This window comes from Lissotriton vulgaris, unplaced genomic scaffold, assembly GCF_964263255.1.
Source record: "Lissotriton vulgaris unplaced genomic scaffold, aLisVul1.2 SCAFFOLD_726, whole genome shotgun sequence".
NCBI classification, from domain to species: Eukaryota; Metazoa; Chordata; class Amphibia; order Caudata; family Salamandridae; genus Lissotriton; species Lissotriton vulgaris.
The window spans coordinates 413,307-433,787 of NW_028243544.1; the positions used below are offsets into that span (position 1 = coordinate 413,307).

General features: G+C 49.1%; 1 protein-coding gene across 5 annotated transcripts in view; it reads left to right on the forward strand.

The window, feature by feature from the left end:
* The window catches only part of SPTAN1 (spectrin alpha, non-erythrocytic 1), a 365,414-nt gene that overhangs the window by 85,530 nt on the left and 259,403 nt on the right, over nt 1–20,481 (forward strand). For all 5 annotated transcript variants that reach the window (XM_086948611.1, XM_086948613.1, XM_086948610.1 and 2 more), the window contains exons 5-6: nt 396–542; nt 1,303–1,436. In XM_086948611.1, coding sequence (XP_086804737.1) covers nt 396–542; nt 1,303–1,436 — 281 coding nt within the window. The remainder of the gene's footprint in view (nt 1–395; nt 543–1,302; nt 1,437–20,481) is intronic.

Genomic DNA, 20,481 nt, shown 5'->3' on the forward strand with positions numbered 1-20,481 from the left:
AGTGTGGGGGTTCTGGGTCTGGATGCCGCCTACCCATGCTCTGCTCTCCTGTGGGGGTTCTCGATGCCGCCTACCCATGCTATGCTCTCCTGTGGGGGTTCTCGATGCCGTCAACCCATGCTCTGGTCTTCTGTCATAGCGTGATTTTGAAGAGCGTTCTCTTGGTAGATTCCTGGTTGCAGGCACGTACTTTCTGGTAGCGAGATAGGTCGACCTCTGGATAATGGTGGCAGTTCCAGCCAACTTGTAAGAGGGTGGTTGAGAGTGCAAGTAAAAAGATGTTGAGATGTTAGAGGTGATGAGCAAAATGTGCACAAGTAGCAGGGTTGGGGTTCTCTGCTGTAAGGCAAGGACATTATCACTTGTTCATATTTTGCGTTTTTACATCATTAAAGGAGGCGATTGTGACTTCAGAAGAGCTCGGACAGGACCTGGAGCATGTGGAAGTTTTACAAAAGAAGTTTGAAGAGTTCCAGACAGACCTGGCGGCCCATGAGGAGAGAGTGAATGAAGTCAACCTTTTTGCTGGCAAACTTGTCCAGGTGAAGAAAGCTGGTGTGGGACTGTCTGAGGAGGGTGGGGGGTTTTGTACCTTGAAATGAGGAGGCAACCCTAAAATGCCGGCATGGCCTGCATCCAGATTAGGACAATGATATCCCCCCCCCCCTCCCCCCCCCCCCCCCCCCCCCCACACACACAGCCTAGTTTGCATATCTGCAGGCTGAGCTCCTTGTATTCAGGGTTCAGTGATTGTATTCGTAAACATAACTGAGACATTTCACAAGTGGGTGGTGAAGGGTAGTGTTCCCTGTAGCTGCAGTGGTGGAATCTTATTCATACAGTGGTAGAAGTTGTGTACTGCACTGTAATGTCACAGATGGTGTGGCTGCTCTGTGTACTGCAGTGCGATCACACAGGCAGTGGAGGGGCTCTCTTTGTGCTGCTGTATGATTTCAGACACCGAGGGGGCTTTGTGTTCTGCAGTGTGATTTCACAGATCCTGGAGGGGCCCTGTGTACTGCAGTGTAATGTCAGGCCGTGTGACTATTGTGTGTACCGCAGTAAGATTTCAGACACTAAAGGGGCTCTTACTACACTTTTTTCACAAGCAGCGAGAAATGCAGTGCCGTATATATCCATGTTGATTTCCCTGGCAGTGACGCTCACACTGGTTTCATAGGCATTGTGGGCGCTCTGTGTACAGCAGTGCGGTATCCTTAGCACTCAAGTTTTGAGGATTCTTTTGGCGGCTTCCCATTAATGCCGTTACTGAAGCTGATGTCTGATGTTTTACCTCCTCAGGAGGAGCACCCAGAGGTGGAGCTGATCACAGTGAAGCAAAATGAGGTGAATGCCGGCTGGCAGCGTCTGAAAGGCCTAGCCCTCTCCAGACAGGGCAAGCTCTTTGGTGCAGCCGAAGTGCAGCGGTTTAACCGGTAAGTGCATATGTCATCCTCACAATGCCTCAAACCATGCTCTGGGCTGGGAGTGATTTGTGATTGTGACAGTGGTGTCTGTGATGAGCTAACCCCAGCTTCAGAAAACCTCCAGCATTGGCCTCCGTAAACTGCTCCCTCATTTAGTGTTGCAAGTGTTCAGCTCATGAGCGGGGCTTCTTTATTCTTGCTTTGTTCATCCCCAAGCCGCAGTCCAAACTTTGGGTGTGAGCATCCACCCTTGCATCATTATGATTACCTCCCTGAGTTGACCATGAATTAGATATGCTCTCTTCTCCACGTAGACCAGACATTACTAGGAGGGTGTTGAGAATGTGTACATAGGTTAATCGCAGTAGTTCTCCTGGTTTAATAACTCCGATTCTGTGTTGGTGAATATGTCTATGGCATGACCAAATAAATCAAACCATCGGATTCAGCCTCGCACTCCTGGAGGCAGTGGCTTGCTTAAAGGGGCTACGCTCACTGAAATTAAACCAAACTGTTGGTTATCAAATTGATAAGAGTTTAGTGTGAAAAGCAGCAATATTCTTAGGAAGTGTAAGCTGGCTCTGTATATACTACTAGCAGCCCGTCCCGACGTTGTCCGGGTATGAATTGCTGCCGGCCAGCAGTATATTTTGTAGGATTTCGTTTAGATAGCATTTCTTATCGGTGACAGGCCTGTGAAACGCTCCGATTCACAGTGCACTGCTGATGCACTTAAGAGTGCGTATTCAGTAGTGTGTGAACTCGAGTTTCCCTACTTTATTTTTCCTTGCAATAGTATATAGCGCGAACTCGACAACATGGCATGAGCACAATTTACATTACAGAAGAACACATTCATTTGTGGTAGGCACGGGGAGACAAAGCGATTTGCCTGGAATCACAGGATGTTGAGCTGATGCCGAGATTCGAACGTAGCTCCCCAGCTCTAAAGTTTGCAATTCTAGAACTTGTGGCGGGAGGTGTGTCTAAAAGTGTATGTCGATGCTGGCCATCAATGAGAGAGACCTGTGCATTTTTCAAATGGGTGGTGAAAAAATATGAGTATGTTGCTGGAGATGTGGGCCGCCGTGCCACCAATGTACTTACCGGGGGAGGGTAAACACCCATTATTCTGCAACTTTCTTTCCGCATACCATCACTCCGCATACTTTCATTACGAAAGTACCATGACTCCGCAATGCCATTATAACGCATGGCATTACATTTTATATGCTTTTACCACGCATACATTTACAACGAAATTTGTTGTAAATGCATTAATGGTAAAAGCATGGTTTTTTTATGTTTGGATAAGGTAAGTATGGGTATAGGGGTATATGTTTTGGGGTACTGAGGTATATGTTTTGGGGTGTTTGGGTATTTTTAGGGTTCCGGGCTGGTTTTGGGGTATAGGGGTATTTTTAGGGTTCAGGGGTAGGTTTGGGTTTTGGGGTACAGGTGTATTTTAAGGGTTCAGGGCTAGGTTTGGATTTTGGGGTACAGGGGTATTTTAGGGTTCAGGGCTAGGTTTTGGGGTACAGGGGTATTTTAGGGTTCAGGGCTAGGTTTGGGTTTTGGGGTACAGGGTTATTTTTAGGGTTCAGGGTTAGGTTTGGGTTTTGGGGTACAGGGGTATTTTTAGGGTTCAGGGCTAGGTTTGGGTTTTGGGGTACAGGGGTATTTTAGAGTTCAGGGGTAGGTTTTGAGGTACAGTGGTATTTTTAGGGTTCAGGGCTAGGTTTGGGGTACAGGGGTATTTTTAGGGTTCAGGGCTAGGTTTGGGTTTTGGGGTACAGGGGTATTTTTAGGGTTTAGGGATAGGTTTGGGTTTTGGGGTACAGGGTATATTTAGAGGGTTAAGATGGGTTAGTGTTTAAGGGTGCTGGGGTATTTTAAGGAGTACGGGTGGGTTATGATTATGGGGTGCAGGGGTATTTAAACGGAGCAGGGTGGGATTAGCACACGATATGAGACATGGCATTAAGGGCTGAACGTACCACGCCCCCAGCGTTTGTCACGCCCCCAGCACACGCCCAAAGCACAACGCAGACACGCCCACAAGGGACTACTTTGCTGGCACAGTTCTTTTACCTTTTAAATGTATATGGTGGGCGTCTGCATAGCCTATGTCCTTCTGCTGCAGCTGCCCTTTCCAACGCTGTATTGGGTGTTGAGATTGGTGCTGTGGTTCCTGAGATTACCCGCCTCAAAGGTTTGGGCTCTCTCTTTATTATATTAGTATGGATATGGATACCAAAGTAAGGTATAGTGTGCACAGAGTCCAGGTGAACCCAGAGGTGGGCAGAGATAAAAGTAGATAGCACCTTACTCTCTTCTGTGGTAGTGAGTGTGAGCACTCAGACTCATCAGAGGGTAGTGATGAGCGTTTGTTGTACACACTCGGGCAAGAAATGAGGCCACACACTCAAACACTGAATCCAGACCAACTGTATAAAAAGTTATTTTGTTGTTTTTATTTCTAGGACCAAGGTGTTCGAGGCATGTGGGCTTCTGAATTCATATCTGTGCATAGATCGCCGCCTAGTGTTGGGTCTGGATGATCGCACATTGTTGTCCTGGAAGAGTCTTCGAAGTATCACGAGATAGGTGGCTCCTCCCCTGGACTACAGTGCGCATGGGCATCGACTCCAGCCTCAGATTGTTTTTTTCCGCCATTGGGTTCGGATGCATATTGGTTCACTCAAGTTCGGAATCAATATAAAACTTTCTCTTGACCAAAAGGCCTTTAGTTTACCGTCGGTATTGTCTTGCGATCGGTGCCTTGTTCTGTTCCTGATTCAGAAAAGGGGGTGGTGATGAACAGAGTGTCTGAATTAAGCAGACCACTCTTACCCAGTCCAAAGATCAGGGCTTGATCCATCACCGTTTTTTAGCTCACTGCACCATCCCAGCTCAGAACTTGGCTATATGCAAATTAGTCTGACCCTGGCCCAGTGCATCATGGGAACAGGGCAGACCAAACTACCAAGCCAATTCTTATACTGGGAAGGAAACAAGCTTCCGGGGACCGGTTTCTGGCATTTCAGCCGTCTTCGGCCCGGCTTGCTTGAATCCTGATGGTGCAATGTTCCTGCTCAGTCTCCGAGCCGGACATCCAGAAGAGCCGCGTGGCTTTTCGGCACTGAAGGCCCAGTCGACGCCAGAGGACTTATCGTCGAACCATCATGGAACGGAGCCCGTTCAAAAGATGTCCCGTCTGCAACTCGAAATATCCCCACATCGACGTCCACCCGGTGTGCAACAGGTGCCTGTCGCCGGATCACGATGAAGCCAGCTGTACGGCTTGTACCCGTTTTTGATCCAAGAAGACTATTCGACTTCGGCGCGCTGCGCGCAAGGAAGCCCAGCAAGACGGCAGCTGACCCGGTGAACATCTTCCATGCCGGGGATTATGAAGCAGCAGAGCGAGAGGTTCGAGAGAACCTGTCGGATCCCGCATCGGAGGTCGACTCCAGCTACGACGCTGATATTGAGATGCTCGATGCGGAAGAAGTCGTCGACGAGGTAGGAGACGACGATGGGGCCTTTGGGGCCATGGAAGATAGCTCAAGCGAAGTGCTAGGCCTACAAACTGATACTGGGGCCGAGACACTTCATAAGGCTCAGGTCGAGGGATCGCCACATGGCCTTACCCAAGATCTTCCACTGGGTTCTACAGCCCCGCCTTCGGACATTTCTAAGGAGCCGCAAGTTGCGAAATCGAAACCGAAAGAGAAAGCTTCGGTGTCTACGCAACCCAAAGCACTGGAGGCAAAATCGAAACCAAAAGTGCGTCTCACCATTCACCTTCTTCACGATCTGGGATTCTCACTGAATTACCCGAAGTCCCACCTACAGCCCGCCCACGTACGGCAGTATCTGGGCGCGACAATAGACACTCTGGCAGCCAAAGCACAGCCAAATTCATTGAGGATCAACAGCATGCAATTGCTGATACAGAAATTCAGACCTCAACACTCGCTTCAGGCACGAGTGTTCATGCAGTTGATAGGCATGAGGGCCTCCTGCATCTTCATAGTCCCGCACGCGAGACTACATATGCGTCCGCTTCAGGAGTGCTTAGCACGTCATTGGACTCAGGCTCATGGGCAACTGACAGACCTAGTGTTGGTGACCGGTCGTGCATACAACTCTCTGCATTGGTGGAATCCACAAAACCTTTGCAAGGGACGACCGTTCCAGGAGCCTGTGCCACAGATCATTCTGACAACGGACGCATCTCTCCAGGGTTGGGGAGCTCATGTACTCCACTACACAGTGCAGGGACTCTGGACAACGCAGCAAAAGAGGATGCACATCAACCTTCTAGAGTTGATGGCTATCTTCTTGGCGATGAAAGCATTCAAAGTACATCTGTGCAACAAGGTTGTGTTGATCCGGAAGGACAACATGACGGTTATGTACTACATTCAGAAGCAGGGAGGTACACACTCTCCACAGTTGTCTCATCTGGCACAAAGCATGTGGAAGTGGTCTGGGAGTTTCTCATTACGAACTCCACAGCACCATGATGGCTTTACTGAGTTCTGGGAAGTTTGGTATCAAACCTCTCAGCATAATAAACCCACACTGATGCCAGTCTGAGATGTATTATACAATGCATGACCAGCCTCTGTTGGGTTCCCTGACAGGTACACACCAGTCTGCCACCACAAGACATGTTGCTGGACCCCTCGGGGGGGAGCCTTTTCTCCCTGATCCCAGAAATAAAGCCTTTCCTGGGCGGAGGTGTTCACACCTCCCCAAGAGCCATCTGTGGCAGGGGAGCTTCAAAGGCCTGGAGACTTTGTAATGCGACCGCCAGACTTTCCTGCTATCAGAAGCAGGCCCCCTTCCTGTCTCCCCTTCTTTTCGGCGGGAAAAATTAGCCAGCCCAGAAGGTGTGCCCACCTCTGCCAACCACACCCCTCAGGTGGGGGAGGCGAGGTGAAGCCCACTCTTCGGTGCACGCCATCTTGCAGATTGTAGGCACACTCCAATCAGGATCAGGGATTGTGCCCATTCCTCCACGTGGGGTGAGCACACCAAGGGTGTAGTCAGAGGAGACTTCGGAGAAGAACTGACTTGGCACCAGCCCTACCAGCCCGTTTGTAGGTTCCAGAGATCCTGTGCCAAAAGACAATTGTCTTGCAAACAGCGACCACCAGAAGCCCTGGGAGGATTGACTGCCTTCAACAAAGACCGCATCTCCTGTGAACAGCAGCCCTGTTGAAAAGAAACACCAAAGAAAAACTCCAAGCCAGCTGAGGACAAAGAAACCATGCTCCTGGAACCACCGCTGCACCCAACGCCTACGGCCTGAGTCCGAATGGCCCACTGGTCCCAGCGAGGTCCCCCAGCCCTCCAGAGTCTGAGTCCACCATAGGTTGACCCCTCCAGGACTCCCCGATGTCCCCTGCAATTTCTGCACAGAGACCCCCTCCTCTCCCCCCGTCGACCGCGAGTGGCCGGGTAAGGTGAAATCCGACCTCTAAAGACACCCCTGCATCCAGCCACCCTGCGCCTGCAAAAGAGAACCCAGGGTGTACTTACGCCCGAGCCCTCCAACATACCAGCCCAGCTGTAGGTTCCTCCCGGAAGTCTTCCTGGACTGGGCCTGTAGCCAAATTCCAAAACTGGCAACTCCCATTGAAAACAGGGCATCAGACGCCAAAACGGCAACCAGCCACCCTTGCGAGATGTGGGTGCACCTTGTATGCCAAATCAGATCTTCCTTTGCCCTTAGCCTAAGTCCTGGAGCTTTACTTCTACAACTTTGTGGCCTGCTCGTGAGCAGCCACCAGCCGGAGGCCCCCTATTCCCTATTGCATAACATTAGGCCTCAGCACCCGGTCGCCCTAGTTCCGCTAAGGGTGCTTTGATAGTGCATCCTCAACCTTGGGGGCACCCTGGTTCTAACTCCAGAACACAAACTCCAAACCCTAAGTACTTACCGATAAACCTCCCATATGACTGCATTGACTGCTTTTCTATGACAGTGTGGAGTTGGTTTGCATGAAACACTAAAACTGCAAATGTGCAAAAACTAAATTACTTACCATTTCTCCAGGAAATGTCCCAGTGTGATGTCTAGGCATGTCACACTGAATAGAAAAAGTAACTTAAAAAGTCATCTCAAAAGTAACTGAAGTAATTTTAACTGTTGACATACCTGTAAACAAACCAATTGCACCCAATTGTATTTCAACTGCTATATCCCTGCAAAGTATTATTTCACTAACCTGCACCAGGCCTGGCTTGGTTCTAGACATAAAATTACAAAATAATATTTTTATACAAACAAATTGGTTGGAGTTCAGTCTTTGAATGTGTGACATCATGTCTTGCCTGAGTGTGTACAATGAATGCTTAACACTACCCTCTGATAAAGCCTTACTGCTCGCCAGCACTACCACAACTAGAGTGAGGTGCTATCTACTTTTACCTCTGCCTACCTTTGGTGTTCCACTGGTCTCTGTGCACACTATACTTTACTTTGGTACAGAATAGACAGAGCCAGCTTCCTACAGTGTAGCTTTGGTGTTACCCTGTGCCCCCCCCTCCCATGCTGATCTTAACCCCTGAGGCCTGTGCCCTGAAACGGCGGGTACCTACCTGCAAAACGATACTTATTTGAGGTACCCCCAGTGTCCATGGACTAACATTGGGCCCAGTGACCTCTGCCCCCGGCCGCACCAGTGCCGCTGGTGGTGCAGTACCTGCCTTGAACTGAACCTTGCCCAGTGTTGGTCTAAACCCCGGAAGATTGGAATTGTGAGTAGAGTACAGAACACTGTTTTCTTCCCGTAGGATTGCATTGCAATCCCATCCTATTGCATACAAAAGTCTGTCAATTTTGATTGCAAAGTTCTACTGTTATAAATCGATATCACTAAAGTATTTCTATTACTGTAAAGCATTTTTACTGCCTTGCAAAACAATTCAAACTGCATTTGAAAAGTATTGCTACTTTTAAGCTGTTACTTATGTGCAACTGAGTTTCTCTTCGTTCTAAGAATAAAATAACAAAGTAATAACTTTTTATACAAAACAGTTGGTCTGGATTCAGACAGTGTGTGCGCAATCATATCTTGCGTGTGCGTACAATAAATATTTAACAAAGCCCTCTAACAAGCTTGACTGCTCATCCACACTACTACAAATGGAGCTTTTACTATTATATACTTTAGCCTCTGGAGATGCACTGGACTCTGTGCACACTATACCTTACTGTGGTTTAGTATATACCGAGTCAGCTTCCAACATTGGTGGATCAGCGGTGGGGGTCTCAGATTTTGCATTTGTTGTACTACTTAGTCAACATCTGATCACACGTCTACAATCCCAAATTGACATTTTTTTAAAATTTCTTTTAAAAAGTAGTGTTAGTGCCTGAGTTACGTCCCTTTAGTATTTTAAAAGTTAAAAGTCTACTGTAGTTATAAGTAAAAGTACTTCAAAGTTTTTTAGGCCTCTTAAAAAGATCCCAAAAATTTGTAAAACAATGGATGCAGAAAATATGGTTGTAAAGCTCGACCAAACCCCTTACCTCCATCTCAAGATGGGAGAGTCAATGTCTCTCTGTAAACTCATTCTGAGACCAGAGCTTCTGGAATCCTTAGGTGGTCAGGGTCAACTGCCATCTGTGAAGGCTCTTGCCTAAAGTCACTGTTTCTTGCTTTTTTCTCTTTTGGAGCTATTCTATATGGTTATGTTCGAGGCATGTGGGCTGCTGAATTCAAATCTGTGCATAGATCGCCACCTAGTGTTGGGTCTGGATGATTGCACATTGTTGTCCTGGAAGAGTCTTCGAAGTATCACGAGATAGGTGGCTCCTCCCCCGGACTACAGTGCGCATGGGCATCCTCTCCATCCTCAGATTGTTTTTTCCCGCCATTGGGTTCGGATGCATTTTCCTGTATTCCAAGTTCCGAATCGAAATAAACTTCTCTAAAAGGCCAAAAGGCCTTCGGATTTGTCAGTATTGTTTTCGTTCGGTACCGAAAAGCTTTATTCACAATATACTTGCACTCCGGTCGTCGAATCGGGCCGTTAGGCCTTCTCGACGCCACGTGGACCGACGGTCGAGGGAACGAAGTCCATTCAAATATTGCCCGCAGTGCAACTCAAAGTTCCCGCATACAGGTAAGCATCCTGTATGCAACAAAAGTTTATCACCAGATCATAATGAAGACGATTGCCTAGCTTGTGCCCAGTTCCGGTCCAAAAAGATGATCCGGAATCTGCGGGCAGCGAGGCAAGCGATGCAGAGGTCGGCACCGGAGCCCGAGAATATCTTCGACGGCGAGGAAGAACTAGTTGACGTCGAAGACTCTGATCAAGAAGAGGATCAAGACTCCGAGCACGACTCTGAATATTATATCGACGAGGACGAACGAATCGTCGAGGTCGAGTAATACGACCAAGACATCGTAGCTGTCGAAGACGACTCCGATGACAACGGGGGCGAACCGGGAGTACAACGCCCCACATAGACACTACGGCAATATCAGAGACTCAGGTCGAGGCATCGCCAGCAGGCCTTAGCCAAGATCTAAACACTGATTCTATAGCCCCGCAATACAGCCCGGCTAAGAATATACAAAAAGAGCCTTCTGAAACACGTAATCCAAGACCGGTTCCAACGAAACCGAACGTCATTGACACGACAGTCTTCGGACCGAACGTCGTTGAACTGAAGGTGATAAACACAAAGGGCGCCGAGCCGAAGGCCAGCGTTCCATATAAACCCTCGAAACCAAGGGCCGTCGACTCTAACAAATCCAGTTCGACAGCCGAAAAAGGACAAAAGGTTGTCTACGAAAGCAAAAGGGCTACGCCCAAGGCGGTCGCCGAACCAAAAGCGAAACCGAAAGTAGACCAACCAAGAACGGTCGAGCCGAAACCCATCGATCCGAAAAAGGGCGCTGAGCCGAAGCCACAGGCTCCGAGAACACCTCTTCAGCCGAACAAGCCAGGACACCTGATAAAGGTTATCGAACAAACAAAACCAATCGGTCCAAAAAAAAGTGGTGCAAACTGTGAAATACGTCGTACCGACAAAACCTGTCGGACAGACACTGCCCATAAAGCCTCAAAAGCAGATCCAGGCACCAAAAACGGTCGAACCGAAGGTCAAACCTAAAACATCGGCGCCGAAGCAAAAGACTGTGGAAGAGATCATCCATCCAGACCCCTCTACAGAAGATCAGTCAAAACTATATATTGACCCAAACACTGGGAAAGTGACTTTAAAAAAGGAAGAAAAGACCAGCGCCTGCTGTAGACTTTTCTACTATTCCACTCAAAATGAACAGACTGTGCAACCTCCCCTATTCTTTTCGAGCCTATCTCTCCAGCTATGCCTACTACTCCATATGCACCATACTCACCTACACGCTCTGACTACAACCAAGATGTAGATCATGACACATATTTTGGATATCCACAAATCCCAACACACAACCATGGGGGTATGACCCAGACCCTGATAAGGCTCAACCCATTATAGACACCTGCATACCCAGCTAAGCCATCACCTACAGAAGACACAGTGGCATTCAACTCATTAATAGATCGAGCAGCGCTCTACCATAATGTAGACATGCATGCAGATCCAATAGAGGAAGCTTTTCTGTTTGATACTCTTGCAACATCAGAAAAGAGTGTCAAAACACTTCCCATGTTAAAAGGGGTCCTAAAGCACGCAAATGACAGATTCAAAGACCCTGCTAGGGCACGTGTCATCAACCCTAGAATTGAGAAAAAGTATAGGGCTGCACCAATAGACCCTACTTACATCAGGGGACAACTGCCTCTAGACTCATTGGTGGTCTCCAATGCACGAACGCGTGCTAATTCTCAAACTACTGGAGAGGCTCCTCCTGCTGACAAGGAGTCAAAGATTTTAGAAGCATCAGGCAAGAGATTAGCTGCTCAAGCTGCAAACTCATGGAGAATTGTCAATATTCAAGCCTTGTTGGCTAGGTATGACAGGGCGCACTATGACAGTTTAGAAACACTTCTCCAACACTTACCTGAGACTTTCAAAGGGCAAGCTGATGAACTTGTACAGGAGGAAAAGTTCATTACCAATGCCTCCATTAAGTGTGCTCTAGACGCGGCACACAGCTGCCAGGTCTATCAACACAAGCGTACTGCTTAGGAGACACGCATGGCTTCGCATATCTGTATTTAAGACTGAGGTCCAGAACACAATCTTAACCAGCCAATCAATCCAGATTTTTTATTTGGTTCAGCAGTTAACTCAATTCTGGACAAAATGAAAAAGGACACAGAGACCGCAAAGTCAATGGGGGCTCTTCAGTCCCAACAACACAGAGGCTCCTTTCGTCGCTCCAACTACAGAGGAGGAGCGCGAGGTAACACATCGCAGCAATCCTCACCATACAAAAGTAATACGCAATCCACATACAATAAAAACACAAATCGTGGTGGATACCGAGGAAATAATAACAAGGGCAGAGGTCGTGGAGGCAATGCCAATAGATCCTCCACTAATACCAAACAGTGACTTCTTGGCACTACCCCCAGACCATACAACACCGGTCGGGGGAAGACTACAACAGTTCTACCAGTCTGGCTAAACATCACTACAGACAAGTGGGTCAGGCAAATTATCCAACATGGCTATTGCCTAGAACTCCCATCCACACCACCCAACATACCACCCGTACACCGTCCTATGTCAAAAGAACATGTAACATTATTGCAGCAAGAGGTCATCAGTATGATGCAAAAGGGGGCCATAGAACCAGTCCCATTAAAACGTCAAGGAACAGGAGTATACTCACTATACTTCCTCATTCCCAAAAAGAACGGGTCCCTCGGACCAATATTGGACCTCAGGCCCCTCAACCAGTACATTTTATCAGAACATTTTCACATGCTCACTCTGCAACAAGTCTTACCACTGCTGCGGCAGGGAGACTTCCTAGCAACTCTAGACCTCAAAGCCACATACTTTCATATACCAGTACACCCTGCTCACAGAAAGTATCTCCGGTTTATAATTCAAGGACAACACTACCAATTCAAAGTTCTACCATTCGGTGTAACAACAGCTCCACGGGTATTCACGAAAGGCCTAGCAACAGTTGCGGCGCATCTCAGGAGACAACACATTCATGTGTACCCATATCTGGACGATTGGCTAATACAAGCGCCATCGGCCCAGCAATGTGCCAGCCACATGTCCAATACCATTCATCTCCTGCACAGTCTAGGCTTCTCGCTGAACTACCCAAAGTCACACCTCCAACCCTCCAACGTACAACAGTACCTGGGAGCTACAGTAGATACACTAGCAGCAAGGGCATATCCGAACACAGCACGGATCAACGGAATGCAAACGTTAATCCAAAGGTTCAAACCACAACACTCCTTGCCAGCTCGAGTGTTTATGCAACTAATAGGCATGATGGCCTCGTGCATATTCATAGTCCCTCATGCGAGACTACACATGCGTCCGCTCCAAGACTGCCTAGCAAGGCAGTGGAACCAGGCTCAGGGACAATTAAAAGACCTAGTGTTGGTGACCAGTCGGGCATACAACTCTCTGCGTTGCAAAGGATGACTGTTCCAGGAGCCTGTCCCACAAATAGTGATGACGGCGTACGCATCCCTGCTAGGCTGGGGAGCCCATGTCCTGCATTACACAGTCCAGGGTCTATGGACCACACAACAGAAAAAGATGCACATCAACCTACTAGAGTTGATGGCGGTCTTTCTAGCACTAAAAGCGTTCAAGAAACACTTGACATCAGGTCCCTGCTCGACAACGGGGAAACGGCTGCCCTCATCCTCCTGGACCTCTCAGCACCCTTCGACTCTGTATGCCACCGCACCCTGATACAGCGCCTCAGCAACACCAGAATCCAAGGAGCGGCCCTGGAGTGGATCATCTCGTTCCTCGTCGGAAGAACCCAGAGAGTCCGCTGTAAGAAGTTGGCCTGATATATAGTGTTCACTATTCTAGTGAGCACTTTGCATCAGTCCAAACGACCCTTATTGATGATTGGTTGTAAGTCAACCTTATAGACCAGCTATCCTAGTAGCGTGGATACGAGCAGTCTTCGGGCTAACTCTAGAGGGCGTGTTAAGCCAGCTGTTATACCATCACATATACCCCTTGAACACCAAGTGAAAGGACACCACACAAGTGTTATGAAAATAAACAGTGTATTTATTTAGATCACAACAGCCCTGTACTCTTTATGAGGACAGGGTACTAAGCACACAACAAAACTCTTACGAAAATACTTCAAGTTGCACACTTTACACAAATGCCCGAGGGGCACGAAAAACCATATACTATGGAAGTGGAATGCGAAATTACTAGCAGGTAAGTACTGAACTAATAGGCTTTGGAATCGCTAGGACTACGTTACTGAACCTTCAGATTACTAGTAGGAAGCCTAGGGGACTCGGGTGCAGAGTGTGCACTCTAATGCGGGATGCGGGTCAAAGTCTATGGGAGCTAGTAAAGACAAAGTTAGTGTTCTCGGGCGAACCCGATAAGGTAGGTCGAAAACGACAGTGGATCCTGACCCTTGGATAGTGAGGCTATGCTGGGGCACCGAAATGCCGAAGTTACCTAGCCCAGGGGCTGCAGCTCCATAGGTCTCAAAAGACGTCGGGAATCCTCGTAGACGAACCAGGAGCCTGAAGAAAGGAGTTGCTGGCAGGCGACCAGTGAAGATTGTTCGAGTGATCCAAGCCTGGATCGAAGATGGATGACACCTGAAAGCAGAGGGGACCAAGTTCGTGACTACTAGCCAGTAGTCAGGTGGCACCAGGAGGGCACCGGATGGTAGTCACCTCGACTAGGTGAGTGGGCGACGCTGGGCTCTGCAGTCTCACGGGCCAGGAGGCGTTGTCGGCGACCAGGATGGAGGTGCGAGCTGTCCCACGATGGATGATGCTGTCGACGTCGCTGGACCCAGGATTGGGGCAACAAGTTTTGGCAAATTCAAGCCCACGCGGTGGACCTAAAATGGCGGCCGGAGTGGACCAGGAGGGTCCAGGGTGCTCCTCTTTTGGAAGGGAGCAAGGGCCAATCTGGAGCAACCAGACCAGCAGTGTTGTCGTCGTTGATCGTCGTCTGGAAGGCCACAAGCCAGCGGGCTAGTAGCCAGACAACGCGGTGAGCAGCAAAAAGCAGAAGGGCCCCACGCAGATCGTGGCGATGCTGGGGGGCTGGACTTCGGTGCTGGAGCTGCTCAGGGTCGGGGCTTCTCGGACCCCAAAGCACTCACCAGAGGATCCCTCGGCGTCGTGCTGGATAGAAGTCGTGCAGTTCTGATGATGGCCGGTCCCTCGAGGTCTCGTCGCACCTACGGTTCTCAGCTTAGCTGTAGAGGTAGGTAGAGGTCAGAGGTGCCAGGGAATCCGGGTCTCGTCGTGCTGGTCGGTCGGATTCCTGAGGAAGGACGTGCAGCAAACCGCAGTGTTCTTAGATGGTGCCTGCGGGTGCAGGGTGACTACTCCTTAGCCACCAGGGAGAAAATCTTGAGAAGAAGTCGAGAGTTCCTTTCGTAGAAAGTAGTTTCTTGATTCAAAGATGATCTGATCTGGAAGGGTCCCCGCTCCTGCCTTTATCCTAAAGAAAGGGGTGGGTACGCGACTAGGTCCTGCCCTAGCGGTGGGACCAGGAAGGGGGGTGGTTACACCCCTCTCCCATGCCGGACTTTCCCCAGGCCAGGGGCTGGTGTGCCCCTGGAACTGGTTCTAGCCGACAGATGCGTAGTGAGCACCGGGGTGCCACTTGCAGTCACCTTCCTGTAAAGCCCTGCCTACCCAGGATACACAAAACCCTGTCTGGGATGGTGCTAGCACCGCCCCTGACAGGAAACCCTTTGTCCAAGCTCTCCTCGCTGGAAGGACTCCCAGCATCAGGAGGTCAGACTCGTGTCTGTGGTGGCAGCATCCATTTTGTGGAGCTGAGGCTTCAGTTAACTTTAACCGGGGTTCACAGTTACATACATGTCGTGTCCCTCTAGAAGGGTGGAATGCTAACCCCGTCGCCAGAATTGGCGAGGGGTTAGTATTCCAATTCGTATGACACCTTACTCGACATGTTTTGATAAAGCGATACCAAAGATAGCATTTAACCGCGAGGATTATAATGCACTTAAGAGTATATGGTATGCGTTATCATGGAACAGCTATTAGGACTTGGTTCCGCAAGCTGCAAACGGGCTCAGCTCATGCCAGAGCACCATCTCACACGATTCCAAGCACTCTGCCTTCAGGATTGTCAAGGCCTGCCATAGGAGTGACTGATAGGAATACATGTGTCCATTTTAGGGTTAGATATAGGTATACTATATCTAAAGCAAAGGGTGATTACACCACCTTGCCCCAGCTGTCGTGCAGCCAGTTGTGTCAGATTTAGATGGCCATCCAGGGGTGGTATAATACATGCTTCAGCCCCTGGTAGGCCCTGGGTACACCTATGCCCTGAGTTACAGGGTCTGATAAGGTGGCCCAGTACCAATTGGAAATGTACCTAAGGTACATGGCATCCATTTTAGAGAGAGAGCAGTAGGCCTGGGGTCCTGATTGGCAGGGCCCCAGGTCAACTAAGTCGGAAAACCAGCAAAACACCAGGCAAAAAGTTGGGGGTAACCATAGTCCGGTATCTACCTTCCTACATCCGCCTCCCCCCGTTCCGCGGCCACCGAAGTCATCTGCGGCGTTCCACAAGGATCCTCACTCAGCCCCACCCTCTTCAACGTCTACATGAGCCCCCTCGCAGCCATCGCCCGCCAACACAACCTCAACATCATCTCCTACGCCGACGACACCCAACTGATTCTCTCCCTCACCAACGACCCCGCCACCGCCAGAGCCAACCTCCAGAAAGGAATGAAATACGTCGCGGATGAAGATCAGCCGTCTGAAACTGAACTCAGACAAGACGGAAGTCCTCATCCTAGGACCTTCCCCTTCCGCCTGGGACGACTCCTGGTGGCCCCCTGCCCTGGGCAGCGCACCCAAACCAACGGACCACGCACGCAACCTGGGCGTCATCCTGGACTCCTCCCTCACAATGACCAAGCAAGTGAACGCAGTCTCATCATCCTGCTTCAACACCCTGCGCATGCTCCGAAAGATCTTCCGGTGGATCCCCACCGAAACCAGGAAGACGGTCACCGAGGCACTCGTCACCAGACGTCTGGACTACGGAAACACCCTCTACGCTGGAACCACAACCACACTCCAGAAAAGACTCCAGCGCATTCAGAACGCCTCAGCACGACTCATCCTGGACATCCTGCACCGCAGACATATCTCTGCCCACCTGAAAGACCTGCACTGGCTCCCCCTCAACAAGAGGATCACGTTCAGACTCCTCACCCACGCACACAAGGCTCTCCACGACTTGAGCCCGAAGTACCTCAACAGCCGCCTCACTTTCTACACACCCACCCGCCAGCTCCGATCCGCCAGCCTCGCCCTCACCCCAAGAATTCGGAAATCCACCGTCTGAGGAAGATCCTACCTGGCAGCCAAGACATGGAACTCCCTCCCCACTCACCTACGGCTGAGCCGGGATCACCTCTCCTTCAGGAAACAACTCAAGACCTGGCTGTTCGAGCAGTAGTGACCCCTGCCCCCCCCCCCCCCCTCCCCTCAGCGCCTTGAGACCCTTCGGGTGAGTAGCGGGCTATACAAATTTTGTGATTGATTGACTTATGCAACAAAACTGTGTTGATCCGGACGGACAACATGACAGCTATGTATTATATTCAAAAACAGGGAGGAACACATTACCCACAACTATCACATCTAGCTCAGAGTGTGTGGAAATGGGCCATTCAAAGGAACACGTTTCTCATGGCAGAACACCTCTCAGGCAAGGACAATCAAATAGCCGACCTGCTCAGCAGGCACAGTCAACAAATGCACGAATGGGAGATTCACCCCAATGTGCTCCAACCATTCTTCCGGCAGTGGGGACAACCGGAGATAGATCTGTTCGCCACAAGCGAAAACGCTAAATGCCAGTACTTTGCCGCCAGGTTCCCACATCCGCAGTCGCAGGGCAATGCGATATGGATGAACTGGTCAGGCAAATTTGCGTACGCTTTTCCCTCAGCTCCATTAATACCGCTAGTGGCACGCAAAATGCGCCAACATTCGCTGACGCTAATCCTAGTTGCTCCCACATGGGCGAGGCAACCATGGTACACAACGTTCCTAGAACTGTCAGTGGTGCCTCATCAAAGACTGAGACTCACACCCAATCTTCTAACTCAGAGCCATGGAGAAATCCAACACCCAGATCCGCAACAGCTAAACCTGGCGATCTGGCTCCTGAAATCCTAGAGTTTGGATACCTGAACTTGCCTCCTGAGTGTATGGACATCATCAAAGAGGCAAGAAAACCCACTACCAGAGCATGTTATGCAGCGAAGTGGAAACGTTTCGTCACTTACTGCAGAAACAATGATATAAACTCACTTGATTCTTTTACTCAAAACATCATTTGCTATCTCTTGCACCTACAGCGTTGCAATTTAGCCTACTCATCCATCCGGATGAATTTAGCTGCGTTAGCAGCATATCTCCAAAACAGGCAACACCTTTCACTGTTCAGAGTGCCAGCAATTAAAGCATTTATGGAGGGACTTTATCGAGTAATTCCCCCAAGGCACCCACCTTCACCAGTCTGGAATCTAAACATCGTTTTAACCAGAGTTATGGGACCACCTTTTGAACCACTACACTCATGCGAACTACAATTTCTAACATGGAAGGTGGCTTTCCTTATTGCCATTACTTCACTTAGAAGAGTTAGTGAGCTGCAAGCCCTAACTATTCAAGAGCCATTCATTCAAGTACATGCGAATAGAGTAGTTCTCAGAACAAACCCTAAATTCATGCCAAAAGTGGGATCACATTTTCATATAAATCAAACAATAGAACTGCCAGTGTTCTTTCAAAATCCAGACAGTTGCTGAAAGGGCCTTGCATAATCTAGATGTCGAAAGAGCTCTGCTATACTATATAGATAGAACTAAGCAATTTCGAAAGACTAAACAGTTGTTTGTTGCTCTCTCACCGCAACACAAAGGCAACCCTATTTCAAAATCAGGTATAGCCAGATGGATCGTTAAGTTAACTAGACAACCCCTCAGGACCAAAAAATGGGCAAGAGACACAAGAGATGCAAACGTAGAGCTTTTAGTGGAAAGCTGTGAAAGAGACCTAAAAAGTCATAATAACCTACAGAACGTAAACGAATTGACCGATCACTATCTAACAACGGTCGAAACTATTGTAAACAACACCATGCCATTAAAACTGAAAAACATCTCGGAGAAGACTAAAAATCCATGGTTTAATGAATCACTAAATGAAGAAAGGCGTAAATTGAGAATGGCCGAAAGAAAATGGAGACAACACCCTTCATCCCCAGAGCTGAAAGCACTCAGAGAAATCAGAGGTCATTATAATAAAATGATCATCAAATCAAAACAGGAATTCATACGGTCAGAACTGGAAAATGCTAAAAACAGACCACGAAAACTCTTTGAAATCCTAAAGCAACAATCAAACAAATTAGTCAAATCTGCCCATGAGAACTCAAAAACACCCCTAAATTGTGGAGAATTTGCTACATTTTTCACAGAGAAGGCGAAATCTCTTGAAGTTGAGCTCAAAGACGCTGTGACAAACAATCCCACTGAACTAATGCCTACGATGGATATCGCCGCGACAACGGATGTGAGAAGGTGGCCTGATATGCAGTGGTCACTATTCTAGTGCCCACTATGTATCAGTCCAGCAACCCTTATTGATGATTGGTTGTAAGTCAACCTTATAGACCAACTATCCTAGTAGCATGGATACGAGCAGTCTAAGGCTAAAGACTCGAGAGGGCGTGTTAAGCCAGCTGTTTACCACACATATACCCCTTGAATACCCAGTGAAAGGACACCACACAAGTGTTATGAAAATAAACAGTTATTTATTAAAGATCACAACAGCCCTGTACTCTTTATGAGGACAGGGTACTAAGCACAAACCAAAAACTCTTACAAAATACTTAAGTTAGCACAGTATATACAAATGCCCGAGGGGCACGGAAAACCATATACTCTAGAAGTGGAATGTGAAATTCCTAGCAGGTAAGTACAGTACTAATAGCTTTTGGAATCGCTAGGACTTGACTAGGGAATCGTTAGATTACGACTAGGAGGCCTAGGGGACTCGGGTGCAGTGTGTGCACTCTCACGCGAGATGCGGACAAAAGTCTATGGTAGCTAGGAAATAGAAAGTTAGTGGTCTCGGGCGAACCCGACCTGGTAGGGAGAAAACGAAGATAGATTCTGACCCTTGGATAGTGAGGCTATGCTGGGGCACCGAAATGCCGAAGTTACCTAGCCCAGGGGCTGCAGCTGCATAGGTCTGAAAAGACGTCGGGAATCCTCGTAGACGGACCAGGAGCCGGAAGAAAAGATGCTGGCCGGTGACCAGTGAAGAAAGTTCAGTTGGATCCAAGCCTGGATCTCGAAGATAGATGACACCTGAAAGCAGAGGGGACCAAGTTCGAGACTACTAGCCAGTAGTCAGTGGGCACCAGGAGGGCACCGGATGGTAGCCACCTCGACAAGGTGAGTGGGTGACGCTGGAGCTCGAAGATCTCACGGACCAGGAGGCGTTGTCGGCGACCAGGATGGAGGATCGAGCTGTCCCACGAAGATAGAAGCTGTCGGCGTCGCTGGACCCAGGATTGGGCAACAAAGCCTTGGCAAATTCAAGCCCACGCGGTGGACCTAAAATGGCGTCTGGAGTGGACCAGGAGGGTCCGGGGTGCCTCTCTTGAAAAAGGAAGCAAGGGCCAGCCTGGAGCAACCAGACCAGCAGAAGAGATGTCGTCGGGCGTCGTTCAGAAGGCCACAAGCCAGCCGGCTAGTAGCCAAACAACGCGGTGCACAGCAAACAGCAGAAGGGCCCCACGCCGATCGTGGAGATGCAGGGAGGCTGGCCTTGGGTGCTGGGGCTGCGCAGGGTCGGGGCTTCT